General features: G+C 36.6%; 1 protein-coding gene across 3 annotated transcripts in view; it reads right to left on the bottom strand.

Moving 5' to 3' along the window:
• ATRX (ATRX chromatin remodeler) overlaps nt 1–25,440 on the bottom strand; it is an 89,796-nt gene that overhangs the window by 18,167 nt on the left and 46,189 nt on the right. For all 3 annotated transcript variants that reach the window (XM_042807479.1, XM_042807478.1, XM_042807477.1), the window contains 14 exons: nt 25,197–25,305; nt 24,361–24,540; nt 23,807–23,948; nt 22,452–22,561; nt 17,748–17,894; nt 17,365–17,542; nt 12,223–12,360; nt 11,111–11,286; nt 8,992–9,109; nt 5,204–5,334; nt 4,821–4,909; nt 4,485–4,654; nt 1,926–2,079; nt 1,523–1,626 (listed from right to left, as the gene is read on the bottom strand). In XM_042807479.1, the coding sequence (XP_042663413.1) occupies nt 1,523–1,626; nt 1,926–2,079; nt 4,485–4,654; nt 4,821–4,909; nt 5,204–5,334; nt 8,992–9,109; nt 11,111–11,286; nt 12,223–12,360; nt 17,365–17,542; nt 17,748–17,894; nt 22,452–22,561; nt 23,807–23,948; nt 24,361–24,540; nt 25,197–25,305 (1,946 nt within the window). The remainder of the gene's footprint in view (nt 1–1,522; nt 1,627–1,925; nt 2,080–4,484; nt 4,655–4,820; nt 4,910–5,203; nt 5,335–8,991; nt 9,110–11,110; nt 11,287–12,222; nt 12,361–17,364; nt 17,543–17,747; nt 17,895–22,451; nt 22,562–23,806; nt 23,949–24,360; nt 24,541–25,196; nt 25,306–25,440) is intronic.

A 25,440-nucleotide genomic window follows, 5' to 3' on the forward strand; every position in this document is an offset into this window, starting at 1 on the left:
TTGAAAAAACGCTGAGCTTTTTTTAGTTAGTTCTTCTTATTTTTCACTATTTCTACTTGTGTATACAAATTTGCAGAAATATGTCTTAACTTGGAGCCAAAGTTAATTTTAGGAAGTAACTACATCTAATCTTTAGGCATTACAGTACTAATTGTACTTTTCTAATTGATCTATGTAGTTTCATGTTACACAATTAGTGCAAGCCAGTTTCTCCCATACAAATAGCATTCATAAGTAAGTGCTCAAAAAGCGATTTCAAAAGTCAAGGTCTAGTAATTTTGGAGTTAAAATTCAGAAAAATCTTTCTGAATTTAATTACCTTGTGAGTTACGGATACTTCTTGTCAGATGGGGAAAAAAAAACCCAAACTACAGCTGACAGAGGATTTTCTTCTCTCCCCAATTCACAAGTAACCTTTCATTTCCTTTGGCCATCAAGGTACATGTACACAAAATGAACCCCACTGTGCCATCAATTATCCAGAAAATAGTATTTTTAGGAGACAGCAATAAGTACAATCAATTGTGAGAGAGAGATTGTTGAGTTATGTCAGGAAGGTCTCTATATGGTAAATCTTGCTATGACACACAGTGTAACTGCTTACCAAAAGAACTACCACAAATGAAAACCACCCTACCCCCTAAAACATTACTTCAGATCAAAGGCACAAACTCTATAAAATACGACCGCTCGTAACATCTGAAGATGACAAATGCTCAGAAGCTAAGGAACCAACAGCCAGAAACAAGAAATTTGAGAAGAGATAGATACTGGAGATCTTCATCTGACTACGGTGTTGGTATCGCTAAGCCACATTTCTCTGATGCAACTGTTCAACATGTTTACACTTAGAAATAAGTAATTTGACAGGAATGGCTGATTCAAAGGAATTCTTCAATGAACATGTACTGGGAACTGGAACGTCAAATAAAGATGAACTGCAGCATCAGGAAATCTGGGAGGATCTCACAGAGTAAACAGAAGAAGCATCCTACGCAGAGGACATGTCTGGCTAGTGAGAAATTCCTCGCAATTTGAGCATCACTAGCATAATAATTAATTTAACACTTTGCTACTTTATGAAATCCATAAAACAAGTTACTGCAGTATATATATATCCTAAATGCACATTTTGCATGTTCTACACACTGTTTTAAAGTAGTCTAATTTTCTTTCATTATCTATCCCAGTAGGAAGGATCAGAATTTGCCACACATCAGCGTGTAACATCACTTTTGTACAGAATTTAACAAAATGCCTTCTCTCCTTTCAGATGATGATCATTTAATCTGCTTAGACTACATTAAGCACGGATGATACAGAATGAAATCAGAAGCAAGAGTCCATAATGGGACAGCAGAGACCACCTGCAGAGGAGATCAATAATCCTGCCAACTTCAGGAATAATACAGAGCATACAATACTTCCAATGAAAACAACTATTTCAAATTCACTCCCTTTGGACTGAATAGAGACTTGTAAAAGAGTTACCAGCTTTGCAATTGTTCGAGGTAACACTCACCTTTATAAATTGGAGGCTTCTCTTTGTCAGTTTTCTCCCTGTTGGCCAGCTCCAGAAAGTCTTCTATCAAATCCAGAGATATTAGGGACTGGCTAAACACTAGGCTGAAAACAGAAACAGGGGAACACAAAATTCACCTCTGGGGTTATTTTAATTATTCTGGTGCTTTATTTTTCTTCCTTCCTCACTCTGATACTTCCTTTGAAACAAACAGTCTTTCTAAATGCAGAGAAAGACTCTGGTGGAGTGCATGCATGTATGAGAAAACTCACTGATAAAAATGAATGTAGCATGCACATTTGCTTCAAAAAACTGAGCTACAGCATTATGAAGCCTGAATGAAGAGCACTATCAAACTAACGTATGTATAAGGTCATTAAAAATATTTCTAGAACTGTCTTACACTTTGTCTCCAAGCTCCTCGGCCATTCGAAGAATTTCAAAGAGAAGCACCATTTTCCCAGAATGTTCCAACACTTCAGCATCTGCATCAGTGACAAAATCTTTGTACCAATCTGGCGCTGGGCTACCAGGGTTGGAAGAGGATGTAGCTTTGCCTATAAAAAACAAAGTAAAAAAACTAAAATTAAAAGGTAAAGGCATGGTCTCCACTTAAATGCTTTGAAACATCTGAACTACAGAATAGTTTCCTTGTTACTAAGCTTAACTGGTCTGAAAAGAGTTAAATAGGCAAAGAAAAAAAATAGTGTTTGCACTATTAGCAGTTATCAGATTAGCAGTATCAATAGCACAAGTCATCACTAAGTGTCACAAATCCCCTTTTAGTGTCACAGGATATTTGGACAAATAGTTCTACCACCTCCACCTTTTCCCCAAGAGTATTTTCAAACAAGTTTGTTTCCAACAAGTATGCACCTTACCTTTGAAAATTCATCTATAAATGCTACAGGCATTGAAAAGAAACTTTCCATAAAGAAAATTATTTTGAATCTGAAACATCTGAAATTGTTGGAAAAAGAGTGGTCTTTTGGGTTACCTAGTTCACCTATCAAGATGAACTCTCTGAAGAAAGCTTCCAGATGTTACAATAGTACAGGTGTTTAAGAGGAAACGTGTAAACCATCTGCTCTTATTTTGGGATCTTCTTTTCCCAAGCTAGTTTATAAGACAACATTAGCATACAGGAAAAAAACACACACCTCTCTCCCCCTCGCTCCCCACCTTTTCTATTAATTCACAATAGAGAAAAAAACCCAAACAAATCCTGCCTTTTTGCAAAGTTCTTTAAGGAAGTTTCTTGTCTGCTCATCTGCTAACACCCTAGTACACTAACAAACCCTGTAAAATACATATATGAGAACAATCCTATTTTTAACATGTTACTATCTTATAATTTAATTTTGTTAATTTGACTTAACCCCTTAAAAATACAGAAGTACTAGAACAAATTACAAAATGCAGTTTGTCACTGTAAAATTACACCAAAATAACCATGCACCTAGCAAAACAAGTCTGTTGGGGTCTGTATCACTCACTCAAGTGCCAGAATGCACACTGTGCCGATCTTTAACAATAATCCCATTACATTTATTCTAAATTCAACCAGGAGAAAGCAGGTATTCAGCACTAGTCAGAATCAGAAAGGCAGATGAGAACCATGACTTATCTTGATTTACATTACTTCATTTCTTTTATGATATTTCTGTGATCTTCAGTTTAACTTCCTTTGTATTAGTGTGATAAAAACTGATTAACTAGATTTATAACACTAACTTTCTTCACATAAAAACTTTGATCTACTGAAATATTTACTTATATAGTAGAAGTGTTCTATCTCATGAACAATTCAAAACATTTACATTTTCAGACTATGCACCACAAATCAATCGTGACACACCAGTAAACCTGACAGAACTCACATTTGAGCCTTCCTTCGTATAAGCTTTTAAAGAATGTACCTGACAGAACTCACATTTGAGCCTTCCTTCGTATAAGCTTTTAAAGAATGTATCTTTCAATACCAGAACAAAGAATGAACAAGTTAACCGGGTAAGACACCTAGACGTGCTGTGGAAAAATCCTGCACACACCATTTATCTATTTCTATCTCATTCATAACCTTTGCAGAAGGGCCTCCAACAGCTACAATGAGATAGAAAGCCTGCCTGCAAACCTCATCTTGTGCAGCATCAGATGTTTGTTCAGAAATTCTGTACCTGCATTAAATTGAACAAGGCTGCATATGAGAGGTAAACACTTAAGAGATCCAGAGACATAAATTCATCCTGCCTATAATGCAAGTAACTACTTCAATACATTTTATGTGTAAGTATTTTACACATACACACACACTCTTCCCCTTACATATTTACAGTAATTTTGTCTCTGGGATGGGGACCAAAAAAATAAAAATTCTCATCTTAACTGTTCCCCAAAAAATAATTTATTTGGGGAAAGTGATTAGACACACAATGATACAATCAGAAAACGAGCTCTATGATATTAAATACAAGACAAAAGCCAGATTATTAAAGAAAAATCCAGAAGCGACATGTACAGCTGTAAGTAGTTGGAATAACAGTCTTTAAGAAGGTCTTGTATTCCTGTTGCATTGTATCTGGTTGCTCAACATCCATTTCAAATTCCAGGTGCAACAAGAAATGACACCAATATGTCCATTAATCTTTCACCAATGTGTTTAAGAAGAGATGAAAAGCAGCATAGTTACTCTGTTAACTTTGTATCATTTTGTACTTACGAATTAAAAAAATTAACTGTGCAGCTTCCCTGCCACAAGACCCCTGAGTTCTAAACTGATGCTCCCTGCTTTTCCAGGGCAAGTATATTACTAGAAGTATCATGAGCTGTAAGCACAGAAGCAGTTAACGGAATAAAGAAATTTGCCATTTTGGAGCAAAGCAGAATTCCTGACCATTCTCTCAAATTGCCTTTTGTGAAATGAAGCTGTTTTGTATTTTATTTACTTTTATATAATACTCACCTTCATCTGATTTTGTAACAGATGGAGGGTTGTTCACCTCTTCTGCATTTCCTTCTCCACCTCCACGAGACCTTGAATTCCAGACTTTAATAACTTCAACATCATTATCACTGCCACTTCCGTTCGAGCTACAATCTTTCTTCACTTTCTTTCCCTTAGATTTTTTTTTCCTAGAAAGATAACATTGTACACTCATTATTTTTAAAAAATTCTACTGCTAGAGAACATATTATAACAGATAATATCAAATAAAAAATATTCGCTTTTATAGAAATCACTTGAGTTCTATTAGCGAAATAACTCCAATTACAGTAAGAGAAATAAAAGCTCAATTACTTTGCATAATCATCAGAACTTAAGCTCATTGAAGTTTCATCGGAATCTGAAGCTATGAACTCATCCAGACTGTCTTCATCAAAATAGCCCTCAAAAGAGAAAAAAAAGAAATTTTATTAAGTATGCTCATCTAGAAGCTTTTATTAAACCTTTAGCCATCTGCTGATTCTTCATTTAAACAATGGTAAGTTCTACAAAGGGCTGGCCTTGCAAAATGTTTTAAGAATGACAACATACCCAGTAACAAAAATATGACAAAAACAGCAGCAAAATTACCCCACAGCAACAAAGATTTCCATTAATTTGACGAAACTTTACCTAGCATTTGGCAAAGCTTATTTGGAAAGTTCTCAATAGAGAGTATTTTGATACATCTAATTTACCTTATTTTCTTTGCTAATATAGTCCAGCTGCAAACACCAAGGGTGAGTCCAGATTCTGCTCAACATCTGGAAATCCTGGAATAGTTTAGCTCCAGCTTTGCCTCTTCCACCTTCATTGCCACTACCTACACCTGACAATAAAGTTCAGGTTTTAGAATGAAACCTTGAAGTAAGTTTGCCACATACTGTTCCCCCTTTGAACAATCTGTTAGTGCAGTACTGAGTGTTCTTTCCAGATGCACATCATATTGTAACGTCTCTTGTAAAAGAGGTCAAATTACTGAGTCACAGGCATTTTTTTCCTAGTTAAAGTTGTCAAAATTAGATTTTCCCCTTTTTCTTGATAATGAGAAACATGATTACAGTTTTACATAAAAGCACATTTCTCCCCAGTATAGGAATGAATCCAAATCCTCTTAAAAGGACAGTCATGTCTATTTAGCTTTTATAAAAGCAGCCCAAGGTAGAAAACACAACATAAAATTTGCATTTAGGTTTCAATCCATTTGGCTTACTATTTTGAGCCACCTTTATGTAACAACTGGTAATGCTGCAGTGTTCTGTCACAATAAAGATTCTAAAAGAAGTCCAGTCTATTTTTTTCACTAAGTGCAAATTAGTGCAAAGTAGTACAATCTTCAGAGAGTTAAATTTCTTTTTTTGTAGTCTCAATTTCTCATTAAGCAGCACATTAACTTTAGGTTCTTGAAACAGATCTTCACATTTATTATATGCATAATTTAAGGCATGTATACCTCCAGGAAAATAGTATTTATTGCATCACAGTCATCAAATGTCTATGGCAAAATAGGCACGAAGCTAATTCAGTGCATTTGCTCAATGCACTAGACAATCCCAGTAAACATCTACACAATATAAATATTTTAACAAAGCAAGTTCTTGCTATGTTTTAATGATACATCAGATCCGAGTATCTTCCTATTTGTGCCCCCTTATGACTTTGGGAAATGGAATTGTAATTGTGACAGAAATTCCTAGATTTGATTTCCCTAAAGCTGAGCTAACATTAGAGATCCTTGCTGTTATCAAGTTTCTACTTAGCAAGTCCTATAGACCTTTTAATTTTCTGTATTACAGAAGTGAAAGAAAACGTATAATTTTCATTAAATGAAGGAAAAACTTGGTGAAATTGCATCTGAAATGTGTATTTTAGTTTGTCTGTTACAGTGCACACAGAAATGTAATTTTAAAAAGCAGCAATTCCCTTTCTATATTTATCTTCAGTAGCAATACTCTCTTTTTTATTTAATGAAAATCAGAAAGCACATCATCTTCTTTTGATATACAAAGGTAATGCAAAGAAGTAACGTGGCCATCAGCAACCAGCATAGAGATTTCCTCTGAAGACTTGAGCCATGGTTATCTTAGACAGCTTTTTCCCCTCTTAAAAGAAGCCGTTCGTCTTCTCTTTCTCTTGTTTCCCCTCTTCTTTCTCATACTGTCTCTGGCACTGAGCTGACCAAACTGGCAGGCCCCTAACCCAAGATGAAGACAGAGAAAGCAGATAATGCTTTCTACTAGTTTAAGGGAGTTGAAGCAGCCCACAAAGGGCTGCTGAAGTTATGAAACAGCACAACCCCCTCTGACAAATGCAAATTTAGCTAAACTCAAATAATTTTGTTGAGCTCTTAAAGTCTAGGCAGATTAATTAAACCACCTGTTAGGCAGTGCACTTTCTTCTAGGTAGTTACACATGCAACTTGTTAATATAATGACTACAACAACGCGGCAAATTTGAAGCTCCCTGTAATAGGCTTTTCATCAGAGCAAATCATTCCCTTAGCAGACTCTGGACTAGGGGCTACTGCTCATCTGCTGCCTGCTTTATTAAAAACGGAAGTACTGAAAGCTATTGTAGGTAAAGACTTCCATGAAGAGTAAAACAGCTGTAAACATACAACACTAGCTCCTATGCTAATCAGTGATCTGTAAAAGATTTACATGGCCATCTAAAAGCATGGCAGCAACAAAGCCAGTGTTGGAAAAGTCTGAAATTGCAAGAACATCCCCACGTTGTATTGGAAATAGGGCAAAAACCCCCTTACCAAACTACGGTAACTGTTGTGATTAAAAAGTCCCTATGAAGAGTTTCAAAGATTTAACCTAAATCACTTAAATGCATGCCTGTAAAGTAAATAGCTAGTGCTCATCATTTTTAAGGTACTAGCTTTTAAAAGGGATTTAGCATGATGCAGAAATAAATAGAACACAAATAACCTGCTTTTCACAACATTTGTATAAAGAAGAGCCAAAAAAGAAGAGACTGCAGTACAGAAGTAATTAGGAATCAGCACTACACAACTGTTTGGGCTTGTTTATGTACTGTTTTGAAGTACTATTAATGTAAGCAGGGTGGTGGTGGTGTTTGTTTTGGTAATACTTTTTCAAAATAAAAACCAAAGTTTTTACGCCTTTAGAGTAAAAGGGCAAAGGGGTAATTGGCATTTAGGCATCCAATTATTACTGGAAATATCAGTAAAAGTGAAATTACTGTCACTGATCCTTCAAAACTGTTTCCTTCTATAACTTAACCAAACAGAGGTAACAGACAACAGAACTGTGGAAATGTCTAGCTGGCGGTTTATCTAGGAGATCACAAACTGCACTATTCATAATCTAAAGTCATTAAGACAACACAGTGAACTTCATACTGATACACATCACAGCTTTATTTGAGATACAATTAATCTTTCTTATAATTAAACTTGGGAGAGTAACCAGAATAGAAAAATACTAGTTGGAAAACAAAAAAAAATAACCATCAGCAACACACAAGCACAACAAACTATGGAGTGCATTCTGTAATCACTGCAAAAAAGTGAATTCACACTTCATCCTTTAGACAAAATTGTCTCAGCAGTGCCTTAAACATTCTTGACTATGGAATTTAAGCCCTGATCATTAAGTCAATTATTATATATGTTGTTTAAAAACCAAGAATTGCTCCAGAACCCAAAAACTGCTGCTGTGGAATCTGGCTGCATGAAGCACAGTGGTACAGAAAAACCTGAGTTCCTTGAGATTACTGTTCTAATGGTCTGTGCGGTACATATGTGTATATCATTTCCAAGTGCTGATATTCCAATACCCTGATATATTAAAATTACAAGCTGCAGTGGCTTATCTCTAATATAAGTGAACAGTACACTAGCCCACAGTTATATATTTGAGGTTAAGTATTTTTTCCTTATACACCTTTTCAATTAAACAAATTTACGTTTTATTGGAAAGATGCAAGTCCCCAAAACAGACCAGTCAAGACCCTACTGAAAGCTGATGAAAAGCATTGTAGTGAAAACCAGACCTGTGGGTTCTGAGAACAAAAGAAGAGATAGTTCCCCATAAGAGCCAATATTTGACAAATAACAGCTTAAGCTAGCATAACAACAAAAGAAAACTACAAGGCTTGGCAGCACGCTTACATCCAGTCTTACAGTCAGCATCTTGTTTCTTAGAAGAGGAAGACATTAAAGCAATTGTTTTATGTTTATAGAAGGAAGAAAAGAGAGATGAACCAAAACCTGAAGGTGGACTACTGTTAAGAGATGCAAATACTATTACTCCTCAAAAAAACATTTTTATGTGCAACCAAGTACTTTGCTATAATGCAATTCTCAGAGCTAAGGTACGCCTTACAGGAAGCAGAAAAACATATCTGTAGAGCCAAAAACACATAGGAAAAAAACCCCCAACCTATCAACTATGGCAAAAAGCCCCTTATTAAAAGGCCATCAATCTTGTTACTCAAGAGAATCCTAGGCACATACCTGTCAAATGATCCAAGTAGTATTGGTAGAGTTTGCACTGAATAGGTGTCATTCGAACTTCTAGAACATACTCATATTTTGGTGGGAGGAACTTTGTTAACGCTGTGTAATCTTTCCTCTGTAATTTTACAAACAGTACTTTAGTCACATAAACATGAAAACACTACTGAGAGCTTAAGAACTTCTGGCATCTTAAACGACACAGCACCATGCATAAATTACAATGATTCAGACGTTTTCCAACCACAATGGGAAAAAAATAGCCCACTAAATACAAACCAATTACAGGCACTGTCTGCAGAAGCCCATCTTACTTAGTAAATGTGGTTGTTCAGTCAAAAGTATATGACCTGTTAACCCCATGTGCCAGTTCCAAGTCCTTACAAAGTTGACTGCAACTTCAGTAGCTGCTCTGGTAACTACTTTTTTGTTTTTTTTTTTTAAATACTAAACCTTTTTTGTGAAAGCATGGATAAGACAAGCAGCTAATATCAATGTTTGTATCACAGATGAACTCAGTCACGCTCAGGTTAACTATTTTCTGTTATAGAGTACATAGTTTCTGAACACTTGCTCGGGGCAATGCAGAATTTACTTCTGTTTTCTACTTTTTGACTCTTACACTAGTCTACTTCTCTCCACCTACCCCTCTATCCAAATGTGAACAGTGTATTGATCCTGACTGAGAGACCATTACCCTTTTAGGAGTTAAGTGACCTTCATCAGAGCTAACCTGCCCGCGCTGTGCCGCACGAGCTCCTTGGCTGCAGGATAAGCTCAGCCAGCTCGCTGCCACAGCGGAGCCCACGGGCAGCTCCCACCCCGTCCCGGCGATTACGCCACCTGCGTGGCCTTGCTGCGATCTGCAAGGGCAGCAGGAAGCTCTCATGGGAACCTCCTTTAGGAACAGAGTTGTTTTCCTCTAAGTAAATTATACAGTAACGCGAATGATCAAAAGGGAGAGCTGCTCTCTACAGACAGGATCTGCTCTGCATACTGCACCTGGGCTCCATCCGATGCTGCACGAGCACAGGGTGCCTAGCATGTGAAGGCACGTAAGATTTACTTGCTACTTATGTTCTTCTTCTTGTTCTGTCTTTTGGTTCGTGTTCCTCTACTCCTGTATAGATGTGTACAATGATGTATGCTATCCTCTCACTACTACTCATTTCCAAAATCATAATTTTATGATAGGAGGTCCTTTACCAGCCTTACATACCACCATAAACCTTTTTACTTTCAAGGAAAAAGCAATATCTGCTTGTGGGAATATCCCACTATGACCAATTCACCCAGCTCGTGCCCACCTGAACTATTTAATCAACTACCAACAACTGCACAGCCAGGAAGAGGCACTTAGTGCCCATGGAGTGTCACACCTCCATCAGGCTGCTGATGCCTGGGTTTATGAAGCAGAATAGCAGTGACCTCATGCTGATAGCACGTGAGGTGCAGTACCATAGCAGGTTAAAGGAAGAACAAAGAATCCAGCCCTCATTCTGGAAATCTAGGCAATTTTTTTGTTGTTGCTGTTTTTTCGGGGTTGTTTGGTTTTTTATTTTGGTTTGGTTTGTTTTTTTTCATCTATGGTCTTTAAGGTAACAAGTTCTTCACTCTTCTGGAGTGAGTTCATCTTCTTTCTCTCTTCTTTCCCATTGTTCTGATTCTCACATATCAGAAAAAACAGGAATTCATAACCAAGTGACAAACTATGGATCACCAACTTTCTGTGCAGTTTTTAAGGCAGTTGAGTTTTTAAATGTGTATTCTTTAAAAGTGTATATGGAATTAAAAGAGAGTATTTCAAAGCAACTGATGCCCTACTCTGCCATATAATTTTCTAGTCTTCTAGCAGGAAAACAGCTGCATTCCCCAATATGTTCTGCTTAGGATACATTGACATTTGGATAAAAGCTATGAATTTTTTAAAGTTTTTCTAGTCACAATAAATTATGCAGAGATCTAGTAATTAGTGAGAACATTTAAGCCAAAAATAATAACTGGATTCAAAGGAGCTCTCCAATAGGCCTATGAGGGCTTTTATCAGAACAAGATGAAATAACTCCTCCCCCTCCCTGCAGCTAATTCTCGTAATTAGTTGTAGGAAAACTGTTCTTACCTGTACACATCCAGCTAACATCTCATAGAGAATATGTGCACGCTTCTTCATTACTCTGACATCTACCAGAGTGGAGTCTGCACACTGACCATTCTGAATCGGATTTATAAATCGATTTCGGAATTCCTTAATTGAACCGAGCAAATTCTCTTTAATAAAGTTAACCATGCAGTGATCTAGGACAGAAAGATCAGACTTGTTCAAAATGTGAAGTACAGTACTGAGATTAATTCTAACAAACTAAATGTGCCCTATCTAAAACTAAGAACTTTCTGTTGAGCAAAAAAACTTCAAACAACCCCAACATTTTCCAGAAAGGGCATCTTAAATTGACATGTACTCTAGGCACACAAGCAACTTCTAAATTTAATGTCGGATTTAAAACTACATAATCGTGTTTGTTATATGAAGTTTGAAAGCTGCTGTACACCACAGCAATCATATTCAAAATCATATTTGCAAATATTTGAAAATAAATTCAAAAGCATATTAATTAATAGGAAAAAGCATTACAGCATTATTAACAAACAGGAGCAAACATTACAAGCTAGTTTAAAATGAAATTCCCAAGACAGTAACATAAATCACTGTTTAGTAAGTTCACTAAGAACACTGCTCTACAACGGTTTAAAACAATGTAAATTGATTCTGCCGCAAGACCTGGTCCACCCATTTCCCAGATAAACATTCTCTCCCCCTTTGACCTGCTGAGACTCATCTGATCCTTGGGCTAGGCACATCAAGGAACTGTCAAAAAGCTATTCACTTCGGCATTGCTGATTTTCCAATATTCCTCATACAGACTCCCTTAGGAATGAGATGTACATAAGGCCACGCCAAGGGAAAGGACGGAGGAGAGGCCAAATTCCCAACAGGTTCATTTTAATTTGGCGTAAACCGTCATGGAGCCACATCTTGAGGCAATGATTTAAAATGCAAAATGCAAAACCAGATTGTTAGGTTTTTTTTTTTTTTTAGATACAGAAACCTAGCAAACAGCTTCACCGTATCAAGTTCTTTTATTCTAATCAAACTAAATCTATCTATATATTGCTGAAAGGCAAAAGTATATTCAAAGAAATAAACACTTCTTAAACAAGAGAACTACTCACATTCTATAAGATTATTTTGCAGTGGTGTTCCTGTAAGAATTATTCTTCTCCTAGATCGAATAGAATTCATTGCCTTAGAAACAGCAGATGCTTCATTTTTTAGTATGTGCCCTTCATCACAAACAACGAAGTCGGGGCCTAGAAAGAAATAACATTAGATCTCTTCCATCTTTTATAACCAGAAAGAAACTGGCAGCCTAAAGAATCCAAAATTTGTTCTACTAATACTATTAAGGTTTTTTAACATGTGTGTGTGTGTGTGTTTTGTGGTTTTTTTTTTTTTTTTTTTTTTTTTTTAGCACTATTAACGTTTTCACTCAGCATTTGCACAAGCATTCACAGTAGCCGTTGTGGCAAACTACAGGCTGTTGCTTATAAAGTCTTCATGGGAAGGATTAAATACAGCTTTGCAATATATTCCTATAAAAAATATCTATCCATGCAGCTTGTGTATGCATGTCTCCATTTCCATTCACCGTGTCAAAACTTCAAAAAACTGTTCTTTAAATCCAGCTGAGGCTGCCATCTACTGGTGCTCCATCAATTCTAAGGAAAACCAAAAATCAGGGAACAGGTAATTTTTCATTAAGGCAACAGGTCACTATCAATAGGGGTCAACAATGCAACCCAAAGTCTTATCTAAGATAAGACACAGTCGAATCTGATTTGAATTACAGAGAAGTGAATTGCCACCTTGTAGCTGAAAGTCACCACAGAAGTGTCCTCAGCTTTCTTCCAAAAGATAAAAACCAAGGATTCTAGGTGAATTGCACCAGGAACATCAAAGTAGCACCACAATACTTTTCCAAAGTATGCAAAGCAATTCTAATAGAATTATTAAGTGTTACAATTTGGGGTTTATGATAATAATACCAAATATATCACCATGGGCAATCTAATCTTTTATAACTTACTAAGTTTTCCTCAGGCTAACTTTAAACTGCCTTGCAAATAAGAAAATTAACTCTAGAACAGTGTTCAACAACAGAGAAACAATTACACCTTTGACCACTTGCATGATTTAATGCCAGTGCCCTTAATCATGCCATTTTAAGTGTCAAAAAGGAATCTGAATCTGCTACCAGAAAAGGAATCAAGAAGATATTATATTCCAAGCAGAAAAAAAAAAAAAAAAAAGTCTTTTTAACCAAGTCTAGAAGAAGATTATGAAAATCCACATATGCACTCCAAACACATTTATTTCTCAATTTTCACACCTGCCACAGAAATATTTCCTCATTTTATTTCATGGCTTTTGTACCTTCCCCAGTTTTGAGTGGCCACATAGAAAACCTTCCCTTAATTTTAGGCAAACATCTCTTAATAGCAACAGATCCTTTCTCTAGTCCTCAATCTAGTATCTCCTGAAGAGTCAGGATCTTGCAGGCAAACTGCTTATGTAGTGTACAGTACCGCCGAGATGGTTTGGAGCCATTTGCTAGAACAAGCATTTGGAAGGATTTGCAACATCTCCCCACCAGATGTGACAGCTTGCACATTAATATATCATTCTCAGAAAAAGATTTGGTCTAGTACATTATGCTTACAATCAGAATCAAAGTATATTAGAGGAGGATAATGAAGGTCTTAATGACAGACAGCAATCAAAATTCTGCAAATGCCCCAGAAACTTGTTTAAGGAAAGACTGATTCATTAACACAAAGTGGTTAGTTAATAAACAAACACAACCCACCTCAAAAACTGTTGTTTAGAGTAAGTGAATGATAGTAAAAATATGAAAAAAATATCTTAGTAAAATTATGCGTGGTTTGTTTGGCAGGCATGTAGCATTGATATCTTGAACTAACATCTTGGCTACAATTCGGTGGCAGGGATTTTCATGAATTTGTGGGTTTTTCCCTTGTTCTTAGAAAACGTGAATGCAATTCATTACGGACAGAACATTTCTCAAAATATTATAAAGGAATGTAAAACTTAAAGGGACCTCAAGGGATCATGTAGTCCATTTTCTTCATCTGAAATAAAAGTTATGAGAAAGGGACACATCCTCCCTGACACAAGTAGGAAACTTCATGACCTCTCTTCTTTTGCTAAAACACTGTGTAAGAATACCTAATTTAAAAGATCTCTGCTGTAAATCAGAGTAACTTCTGCCCTTTCTCCAACTGATGTAAAAAACAGCTGATAACAGTGCTTTCAGTAACCAGTTCTTACATGGTTGAAAATTTTACAGTTTAGTTGTCTTTTTTCTAGGCTAAAAAGCCTTGCTCCTTCAATCTTTCCTCAAAGATCATAGTCTTCATCATCTTATCCTTCTTGCTGTATTTGCACATGTTAATATATTGATACACAGAAAACATACTCAGTGATAGACAGATAGACCCACAGTTCTCCTTTTCCTCTGAAGTCTACAAGAACTTAGTCTGCTTTATACAACTGCCAATTAAAGAGCAGTTTCCAAGTTAAACAGTAATGGAATTTTTATTAGTAGCAACAAGTAGAAAAATACAAAGTTATTGAAATGCTGCAAGCAAAGCACAACAGCTATCATAAACCAAACAGCATTTCATCAGTGGCACAAAGCATTATGGGAAACCATTTGTTGCTCTGCATGCGGATATAATCCTGCTATTATTTCACATAGCAGAGCTAGTTAATTAATGAAATCACTTCTCCACCCATAAACTTTGGCTAAACCCTCCCTCTCTGGTCCTCTCTTCTGTACCATACAGTGCAATACAAGCTTCTACTATAGAATATGTCTACCCTAGCAGTATTCATTTTAACCAGACGCATATCATTAAATTATCGCTCAAATACCAAATTTGCAACTTTTTAAATTAAAAATGCTCCCAGAGGCAAAGGCTTTCCTATTTACAGTCACAGCAGTAACCCAGCACATAGCTTCATAAAACTCTTTTACTGGCAGTCTGCTATATTGCCAATGCTGTGATTCACAAAGATAGCAAAAAACAAATAATGGTTCTTGCAAGATACTTCTCATCAATTTAGCCAATCCAAATGTCTCCAAAAAGTAATGAATAACAACAGATGAACACTTCTGTCTTTTTGTAATTAGTTAAAACAGAGAAAGATTTGAAGCAACATAAAAACAATCACAGAGTTATTTCAAGGTTAGTTTTCCTAATGGTCTGCTTCCATCCTACCAACCAACCAGCCCAAAAAGAGAATAAAACAGGGGGCTCCATGTTCACATGAAATTATTCAAAACCTACAATGCTCAATGTGCTGCAGTTTCTGAACTTGATTACATCAACAAAAGTCAAAAACCCAGTCACAAACACTGCTCTACCATATTGTCCTAAGCTGTCTAAAGAGGTTTGGAAGTAGAACAGAACCACACCTATAAGCAGAACGTAAAAAACAAGAGATTCACAAGAGATGGGACAGGGAAGGTTGCACAAGTCACTGTGTCTCCTTCACACAACTGCATGCCCAACATGCCACCTCACTCCACAGTCCAGTATTTTTGAAGTTATATAAACACACATCCATGAAGGAAGGGACAATATTCCTAAAGACACACGGCAACAAATCCCACGTTTAGCCTGTCTTACACTTTCCACAAGGAAAAAACCCCAGGAAAATCAATCACTGTAAGGGTGTATAACATTTTATTTCATTTCATCACTGCACCAGAACATGACCCACTGAATACAAAGGTGCTGTTCTGTCAGGCTACCGTCCCGTCACTGCTACCTCAAGACACCTTTCTCTTCTCTAGCTTTCCCGGCAACAGTCTCAATAAATGCCATATCCTGAGCAAATCACATACAGAATAAGACTGACAGTACAGGGCTCCTCCCCCTCCTTTTTTGCTTTGTTTTTAGTAACTACAGCATTAATAAGAGTCATCAGAAAATCCACTGGCATGAAGTGCATTTTCTTCATCGCTTAAATAACGCGTGTGGATTCCACATGATCACAAAAATAGTTCATCAGCTACTGTACTGGAGCTTCCTTGACTTGAAAGCGATTATGTGATTTAGTGAGTCAAACTGGCAGAAAACTAATTAATGTTTTAGCTGCTCAAACAGGCTTTCTGCAGAGCTGGAGATGCCAATGCCAATAATCATGAAGTTATCCCTTTGTATGTTAGAACAAAATTCACAGCCCTACTATTATTTGAAACTTCACAAAATAAAGCTCATGAAGTACAATTATAAACCAGACCAATGCTGTGTTTCATCAATGAGAAAGGGAAAAAAATAGGAAAAAAAGAAAAAAAGAAAAGAAAATCAACCACATGCTGTCAAGAAACCTTAAGTCCTGACAGATAATTAAAACCCAAGAAAACCTACCTCCAGAATCAAAGAAACCATTTACCTACCTACCATATCAGCATTCCCAATTTGAAAAGAAATATCAAAGTTATGGCAAAGGTGCCTTTTAAAAAAAGTTTTTAAGGTATTCTACATTCTGCATAACCATAATTTGTTTTCAGATACCATTGGCTGGGTTCAGAATTTGTAGGAAAATTTTGCTGTTTTGGTGAAACCTGCTAATCCTAAAATTTTTAGTTCTTTTTGATGACCACCTGATAGATTGGTTATATCAACTCGGAATATTTTAAAATGCTTACATACATGTTTACGTAAGTTTGCTCAGTTCATCTAAGTTTCTTAGACTGAAAAAATTAAGTAAGTCCTTTATCTGCAATCAATTCATTAGCACTTAATTAACACTTGTTTGTTCACACTTCTAAGATACCTTCTCAACTATTTTTCATGTGTAGTTGCTCCCTTAACAGTAGATTTCTATCAAGCATAAAGCAGCTTGTGGTTGTAACAAATTAGTAGATTAAAATAACCTTAGGTTGCCAACAGAGTCACTGCAAACTACCCTGCAAAGAAAGCAATGCTAGCAAAAAAAAGATATCCATTAGGAAAAGTTTCCAATAAATATTCCTGTGATTATTTCTGCATTTGACCTAATAGAAAATACTGTTACAGAAGTCTATTTACATAAGCAGATAGTAGTTTCTGAACAACCATTTCTGTACCTCAGCAAAAAACAACAAAGAAATCCCAATAAAACTAACGTTATTGTTTAAATGTCTTTGCCCAACAGATTTCCATCTGCAAGATTACTTAGCTCATGTAAGTAAACCAGAAAGTAGAATATATATATAATGCATACTTGTATTAATTTTCACTTACCTGGATCAACTAAAGCTTTATTAAATATTTCTTTAAGTTTTCTACTCTTCACATTCCTGCCTTGTGCAAGATTACGATACATCTCATAGCCTATTATCATGACACCTCCTTCATCTTGCCAACGCTGGAGCATATAGCTTCTCTCTTGAGGGCGTTTCACAGTTGCTAGTTCACAGACCTTTCAAAGGGGGAAAAATAGGCTTGAATCTCTTAAAAGACCAGAGTACTGGTGTAACTTTTAAATACCTAAGGCTTATTAATGCAAGTAGATTTTTCACATACTTAAAGGGCATTCCTTAGCCTATATTTTGAGTGGTGGAGCTTCCCAATTATGTAAACCGTTCAGTTATTTCATTTTTAGTAACTCTCTTTAAGCCTTATACCTCTAGTTTTTCATCATCTTCTAAACCTTCTTGCCATTTTTCAAACTCATTCAACCAGTTCAAGGCAGTGTTCAGTGGACACACTACCAGAGCTGTCCGAAAATCCAACTTGTCACACAGCAAGACCGTGTGAAGAAAACTTACTACCTGCAAGAGGAAAAAACAGACAAAATGACAAATAAAACATGGAATATTACAAACTCAGAAAGAAGCATACACATATTCACATACAGAACTTACCAACAACAGTCTTGTTTTAAAATTCTTTTTCCGCTGCTTAAAATTTAATACACATGTATTTTGAAGTCATACACTTATTACTGTTACATGGCTGCATATATCCTTTACATGTTTCGAATTCCATCAGAGAGTTGAACAATTTCATCAATAAAGAACTCTCCCTTTACATTTCACCAATCATTTTCATAAACCAAACATTAGGTCATTTTTAAGCTTTCTCCCAATATCTGCCCTAAACATTAAATAAGTTCACCTTTTTGGACTTCATAAATGTATCAAGTTTCTAAAAAGTGAACTTCAGTCTTAAATCAATGTTTTCCAGATTTTTTCCAACATATTGGCAAATTCTCACAAAAGAGCTCTGAAGCAGGTTATTGAAATGCTTTCCAAGTATTCACCCTGTAGCCAGACTGGCTATATGTTGCAGGCGATAATACCTCCTTGAGACCTGGGAAAAAAACTCACATCTTCTGATGTCGCTCAGTGTTTCTGCTGGGCTGCCTGTTTTTGAAGAGCAGCAAATAAAGACAGGAATAGAGGTAACATGTAAAAACCCAGGAGCAGAAGAGTCAGTGATCCCGTCAGCTCCAGCTCTCGCACCAGACTTTTAATGGTGAAGGCTGCACTCTAATCCACGTAACTGTACAACATCCAGAAAGTTCTTTCCAGATCAAACCTTGGTATCCAGCAACTGTGATTTAATACACTGTTCAAAGTAATTTCAAACTGTGTGACTATGTTTGGAACACTGGACAACAAACTGCTTTTAGATGCTGCAATACAAAAGGAATTACTAGTGGTTTTGCAATCAAGGCAAAGGCATCTCATGTTCAGATGCAAAAACTACCCGTAAAGACTAATCACAGAAGTCCTATGTCCTGGACAGCCAGTGAGACCTCAACTGCCTTATTTCCCTGATCCTTTACTGACATTATTCTCTGCAAAGTCTGCTAAAATTTATCACTGATTTAGCTCTTTTAAGAGCTAAACAACAAAAGGCACTACAGAATGCAGAGTAGAAGGACTGGCAAATGACCACATAAGGAAAAAAACAACTACCTAAGCTACAAACACTGGTCATAAAAATACTTGATACATATTTGTGGCTTTCTTTGTTTATCAAGAAGTTACAGCCAAAAGGAATGTCATGAACACACCTGCTGTGAAATACCTCACCAAACTAAAGTATACAGTGTATAAGTTTAAGTGTACAAAGTCAGGTAGACTGCATTGCTACACTGAAGCACAACAGTTTACAAAACATTGCAAATCTCAGTAAAAGGTGTAAATAACTCCTGGAGAACCGTAACACCTAAGCTAGAATTAAGCATGTAAAAATATATTCCTCAAAGGAGATTTTTGAAGTACCTATGAAAGTCCTCTTGTGTAGGATTGCAGCTTGCCAAAATACTATGTCTGTCACCCCAACCTCCATAAACAAAGCAAGCAATGCAGCTGGAGTTTTTCTTAAAAACATACTGTCCACATGCTGCGCACCACAACCAACCAAGATTGCAGCTTGTTTTACCTAAACAGTACCTACAGTGAATGACTGCAGTCCTTCTGTTACAGCTCTGTGTTACTCAAAAAACCCTCACAACCCCACAGAAATCCCCAAAATCAGAAAAATACGATCACTAAGCATCCCTTCATTCCCTTCAGCCTGTTCTTTGCAGAGGAATTGAGATCTAAAGAATCTGAAGATGTTACACAAGCCTAAGCGCTCCATATCTCTATCCTGCAATTTGCAGGTCAAGAAAAAAGATTCTCAGGATCTGAAAGTCCTAAATAATATTTGTCAGAATTAGGTCAGAGGAGAGCAGGATTTGGTATTTCTCATTTAACTTCACTTTTTGAAGAATCCTGGGTAGCAGTGGTTTCGAAGGAAGACACAATAATAAGGAAGCCATCTGACTCAGTAAGGCATAGCTAAAGCTAGCAAAGAACAACAGATATCTCCTGCTAGATGCTCTCTGAAGAGTACATTCTCTCTTGGAGCACATTTCAAGTCTCTAAAAATAATAATGAAAGGACCTGAAGCCACGCCAGATCTGCTATCTAGCAGCAACTGGGTGTGCTGACCATGCTGAACACCAACTAGGAAGGCAGATGTGAGCACTGCAGAGAGTAAAAGCTACTGCGATGTCTCATTCCAAACACACAGGTGTCAAAGAGTAACTGTCTGGGAACAGGGTCTTGGGGCATTTTGTTTGCTAAGTGACTTAACAGGGTCATAAAGCTCACTTGCAGACTATGAATCTTGTTACACCACAAAAATGCTGAGACATCTTTCATACAGCTTGGAATTCCAGTATGTTGATATACTGACCTCTCTACGAATGAACAGATCTTGAGCCTTCAGGTCAGGCGATAGGGCTTCCCAATCCCATGGGGAAGCTTCTACCACAGCTGACCCAAGATGGAAGAGGATGGTGAAATGGCATTTCCTCACAGACACTTTGAGGATCCCATCCTCACTGTAGGAAGACAATAACCTCTTTGAGAACCATCATCACCATGCTGAAGCAACTGTACTCCAGGGAATGAGTAAAGTGCATCCATATTTGGAGCGTGTGAAGAAAGAATTCAGAATGAAGTGTTGCACAAGTGCCAGCTGCTAGAATGATCTAGACTTGCCAGTCACAAACTCACCAAAGCACCAGGCAGATCCTCTGTCAAGTGACTCCATAGCTAAGAACTGCTCCTGGCACAGGAAGGCCCTGACTGATCCCAGGTTGAAATTGGTTCTAAACAATCTCAATGTTTGCAGAAGCTGCAAGTTAGATTTCTAATGGTTCAGCTTGAGCTAGAGATCAAAAAAGTTCACGGTAATTCATTTCACTAGCCAGTTGTCCTGATAAACATAAGGCAGTATCTGCCTCCTCCAGAAATGAGGAAACAAAGCATCAATGAAGGCCAATCTCAGAGAGACCAAAGTGGCCCTGCTTTTCTGAGGGCACTTTCAAGCACAGGTAAGGTTGTTTCCCTCCTCCTTCAGAGTTCTCAAAAAGCTCCCTTTCTCTTTCCCAGAATCAGAGGGAAAGGTTCTTCTGCCAAATGACTTCTGCTAAAGGATTCTTGGGAACAGACTGGGCAGCAGAGGAGCAAGATGAGCAACTTTCCCCAGGTCTTTGCTCAAAGACTTTGTGGTGATGCTACATCTGGCTAAATGAAACATGAAAGTTTACGAAGACAGACGGATAATTGGAAACAAGCAAACACAAAAGGAATGCAGCACTCCTGACTACCCTGAAAAGGAACTAGCATGGATACTGAGATGCAGGGAATTCAGGAAAACTGGTTTTGATCTTTTACCTCAAGGTAAGGTCAAGGGCATAAGCCTCTCCTGAGGCCTGCAATGATTATGAGAGGCCCAAGAAAAAGAGCTATGATGATTGTTTTACAGCAACTGCTTCTGTGATCAGTTTCAGAAGAAACATTTTAAGATGGGGATTAAGCTTCAGATTTTAAAGACTAATAGAAATGGTAAACTGTTCACTGTCCAAATTTTAACATGGCAGAAGAGTCACTTGTATCAGACCAAGAAATGTGGAAATCTTTTTTTTAAGAAATGCTACAATGTTGTTTTAAACATTTTTACAAAGCAGTCTTCAGCAGTGTAAAGGAGAAGGAACATGCGTTGAAGTGACAATGAAGGCTTGAACCTGAAGATCTCAGAAAGCAAAGAACTGTAAAGCCAAAGAAAATAAATAAAGAAATGAAAAAGGGGTTGAAAGTATGCCCCATAGCTAACTGCCAAGTCAATGAAAGTTTCTGGTGTTAACACTCTGTGATGCACAATGACCCAAAAATATGAATGTACATATGGACAATTACTGAAATAGAAAACAAATGCCTGGAAGAGTCTAAATTGTAGCAAAACATTGTTTATATTAAAACACAAAGCATCTGACTTTAGACACTAAAAATATGACTTAAAAAAAATAAAGAATATCAAATACCTGATAAACCTCTACTTTATCAGTACAACAAATAATGAAAAGCCACTGAGGAAAACAGTTTAAGGAGCAACACAAGAATGAGGAAGACAGTAAAAAACACAACCTGCTTAAGATTATTAAACAGTTTCAGAAACAGGTTCCGGAAGCCTGTCTTGTAACAGCTGTATTTTCTTGTTCTGAGTTGCAAGGGAGCTACATGTCGCTTCTAACCAAGTATGACTTTTTCACATAAATATCAATAATCATCAAATTTAATTTTAGATATTTTAAAAGCAGAGAAAGCACAAACACGTATCAGAACTTTCACAGCTATATACTAGGAAACACAACTTCTTTCTCAAGACCTCTATACAAAATACTTCCTCCAGCAACCCTCATTGAGTCACTGCCTAAGAAACAGGAAGTTTTACTATGTTTTGCAAGTCACTAAAATTGGCTTTTACTGGATCAGCTTTTGAGACCAGGCTACAGACCAGAGAACTACATGACTTTTGTTTCTTACCTGTAGCGTTTTGCCCAGACCCATACAGTGAGCAAGAATGCATCCAGAACCAGGAGATGTCTTTGTTTTTTTAACAGATTCACAACAGCAATCCCACATGAACTGAACACCTGAAGAAAATTATTGAAAATTTTTGTATTAAACATTCATTTTATTGAAGTTCACTTGATAAGAGATAGATGTGAACACTGTGAGATGATAACTCTTAGAAAAGCAGTGCTCAGGATTATTGATTCATTTCTGTCCTATGGGTTCTATGTGGGATGATCTTGGTCTTGAACTTAATTACATTCATAGTTTTCACTGAACACATGGCAATCAGGTTAGAAAGTATTACTGGGCAGACTGCAGATGACTGTGATCTCGGGGACAGTGAGAAAAGAGGAGACAGAACAAAAAGTGGAAATGACTTTATGGAAAATCTAAAATGATGTTGATAAATTAGCAAAATTATCTGAAATCAAATGGAAGAAATTCTGCCAAGACAGATTAGATGTGAAGTTCAGGGCTTAAAGAGGAAAAAAAAAAAAAATCAAGTAAGAACTGTGACAGCTGAAAGAAGGAAATATATGCTACATAACAAAATGCATTAACAACATGAGGGCCTGCTGAGTGATGTTTTTGTTCTTTGCAGTGTATTTATTGGGAAGTTATATTCTACTATGCTATACTCAGCACAGATTAGGCTTCAACTTGACTGCTGTGTCTGGCTCAGAGCACCTCCCTTTAAGAGTTGAAGCATTCAGAAGTTAATTACTAAAATGGAAAGATTGTAGATTATGAACTTTGAGGAAAATTTAAAATAACAGAATGAGCTGTGAAGAAAATGATGATGGGTTATTCTCCTTTTTTCCTTCTTAACTAGAAACAGAATATGGAAAGATGTTGGCTTGATTTACAGTCATGTCCGGTATCAGGAAAAAAAAAATAAATTGTTGAGAAAGCCAGGAAAGTACTGCAAGATTTTAAAACCTTCACTGAAAACTAAAAAGTGAATATCCCAATTCCTCAATAAAATGGGTAAACATAGATTTGATTCTGCCTCAGTGTGGAGAATTAGATGATTCTGAGGACCCTTCCAACTTTTTATTTCTAAGGTTCTTTGCTTGTAAAACAGAACTATGTATTGCTGATCTGATTTACTTTTGTTCAGATGTGCTTGTAAAACAGAACTATGTATTGCTGATCTGATTTACTTTTGTTCAGATGTTCCAAAAATAAAGAATTAAACCTGACATTCTGGCATTTGCCTGCCACGGAATTTTTCTTATGATTCTAATTCAGGTTGCACAAGGTTCTGTGCCAATGGAGGTTAAAAAAAAAGAAAGGAAAAATTTAAAACTTTCTTTCCTTACCATCTACTTGGTGTGGTTTCAGTCTGGTAACTATACTCCTGTGAACCTGCACTAATGGCTCTTTTGTTTCTTCATCTTCATCTAAAACCAGCTTAGTTGTAATGGGACATTTCAGAGGTGAAGCATCTTCTATCTCTATCACCTGTAAGTAGAAATAGGGCATCACAGGAATACATCACATGTGAATAATACCAAGCATTTGACAGACACTAGCTTTACTAAATAAATTATGACTTCTAATTTTGCTAAAACGAAACCTTGAATTCTTTACTATGCATCACAGTGTACTTTGGGAGAGTGCTTTTCCCAACAGAAAGTAAAGCAGTAGGCAACTGAAACATCTTTCAGTAGATGTTGAAACAGATCTCAGCAGTCTTCAATAAAACTTACCAATGTTAACCTGCAGGGAACTACAAATAAAACTTTTGGCTTACAAGGCTAAATATAAGTACTTTTAAAATTACTTATCAAATTAAATTGAGGTACAAATGTGTTGTCTTAAACACCATCAACAATTCAACTTCCTAGCATTTTGCAAAGAAAAGCGAACATACCTCTCTCAGTTTCTCTCTCTCCCGTTCTCTTTCTGCTATACGTTTTCTTCTTTCTTCTTCTTCTTTAAGTGCATTTTGTGTTTCTGTTCTAAGCTTATCATCTTTAATAATTTTTCTTATTTTCTTCCTGCCTTTTCCAGGAGATTTTGAATCATCATTGTCCTCATCCTCTGAATTACTCTATTGCAAATTAAATACATTATTAGCAATAAAATTATGACACAGATCATCAAATCCTTCATTTTTAGACAAGTTCTCCCCAAATTTTTTTATATACAGAGGTGGAGTTCAGCTCATAGGAAAAAAGGTAAATTTTTTTTGAAACAAGTTAGCCAGTGTGACCAAAGTGGTTCCACCTCAACTATAATGTATTTTGAGATATTAAAGATAAGACCAGGTGTGCAAAGGCAGTACTGAGGGTACTGTTATCATTTGATAGTAACTAATGACTATTAATAAAGAACTATTTTTCTGTTCTAGTGCTGCTAAATCAGATCAGTTACCACCTACTCCACACAAGAAAAGAAACACTAAGAAAACCTTAATCTATTATTTGTGTCATCTTCTACACTTGGTTTAAGAAATTCAATTTACTTGGAAGATATCACACATTTTTATCAAAATCTAGACAGGAAATGGTTTTAGTTAAATGCAGTATTTTTTCTCCATAACGGTGCCATTTTACAAATTTTAGCACCAAATCCGCATTGAGAAAAGTTACTATTTTTTTGTTGTACTTTGTACAAAGCTATTTGAGATACCCAAGTCCCTAAGCAGTTGGCAGAAGAGACAGGAGTTCCTTTGCCCATTTACTAATTCAAAACACAATACAGTACCTTATTGTTGTTTTCACTTGAAGAATCCTCTTGAACCTTTATACGCCTCCGTTTCTTTTTCTGTTTGTAACTGCGCTGGTTTTCTTCTGCCTCAGCTTTCTTGGCAGATCTATTAAAACAAAAAGGCAACATTACCGAGTAACAATAATGATTCATTGCCTCACTGAAAAACAGTGATAAAAAAAGTACACAAATGACACTGCTAATTAACAGAACATATACTCCTTTTGTGCAATTAGGGATT

Source organism: Tyto alba, unplaced genomic scaffold (assembly GCF_018691265.1).
Source record: "Tyto alba isolate M040663 unplaced genomic scaffold, T.alba_DEE_v4.0 Super-Scaffold_5, whole genome shotgun sequence".
Taxonomy (NCBI): Eukaryota; Metazoa; Chordata; class Aves; order Strigiformes; family Tytonidae; genus Tyto; species Tyto alba.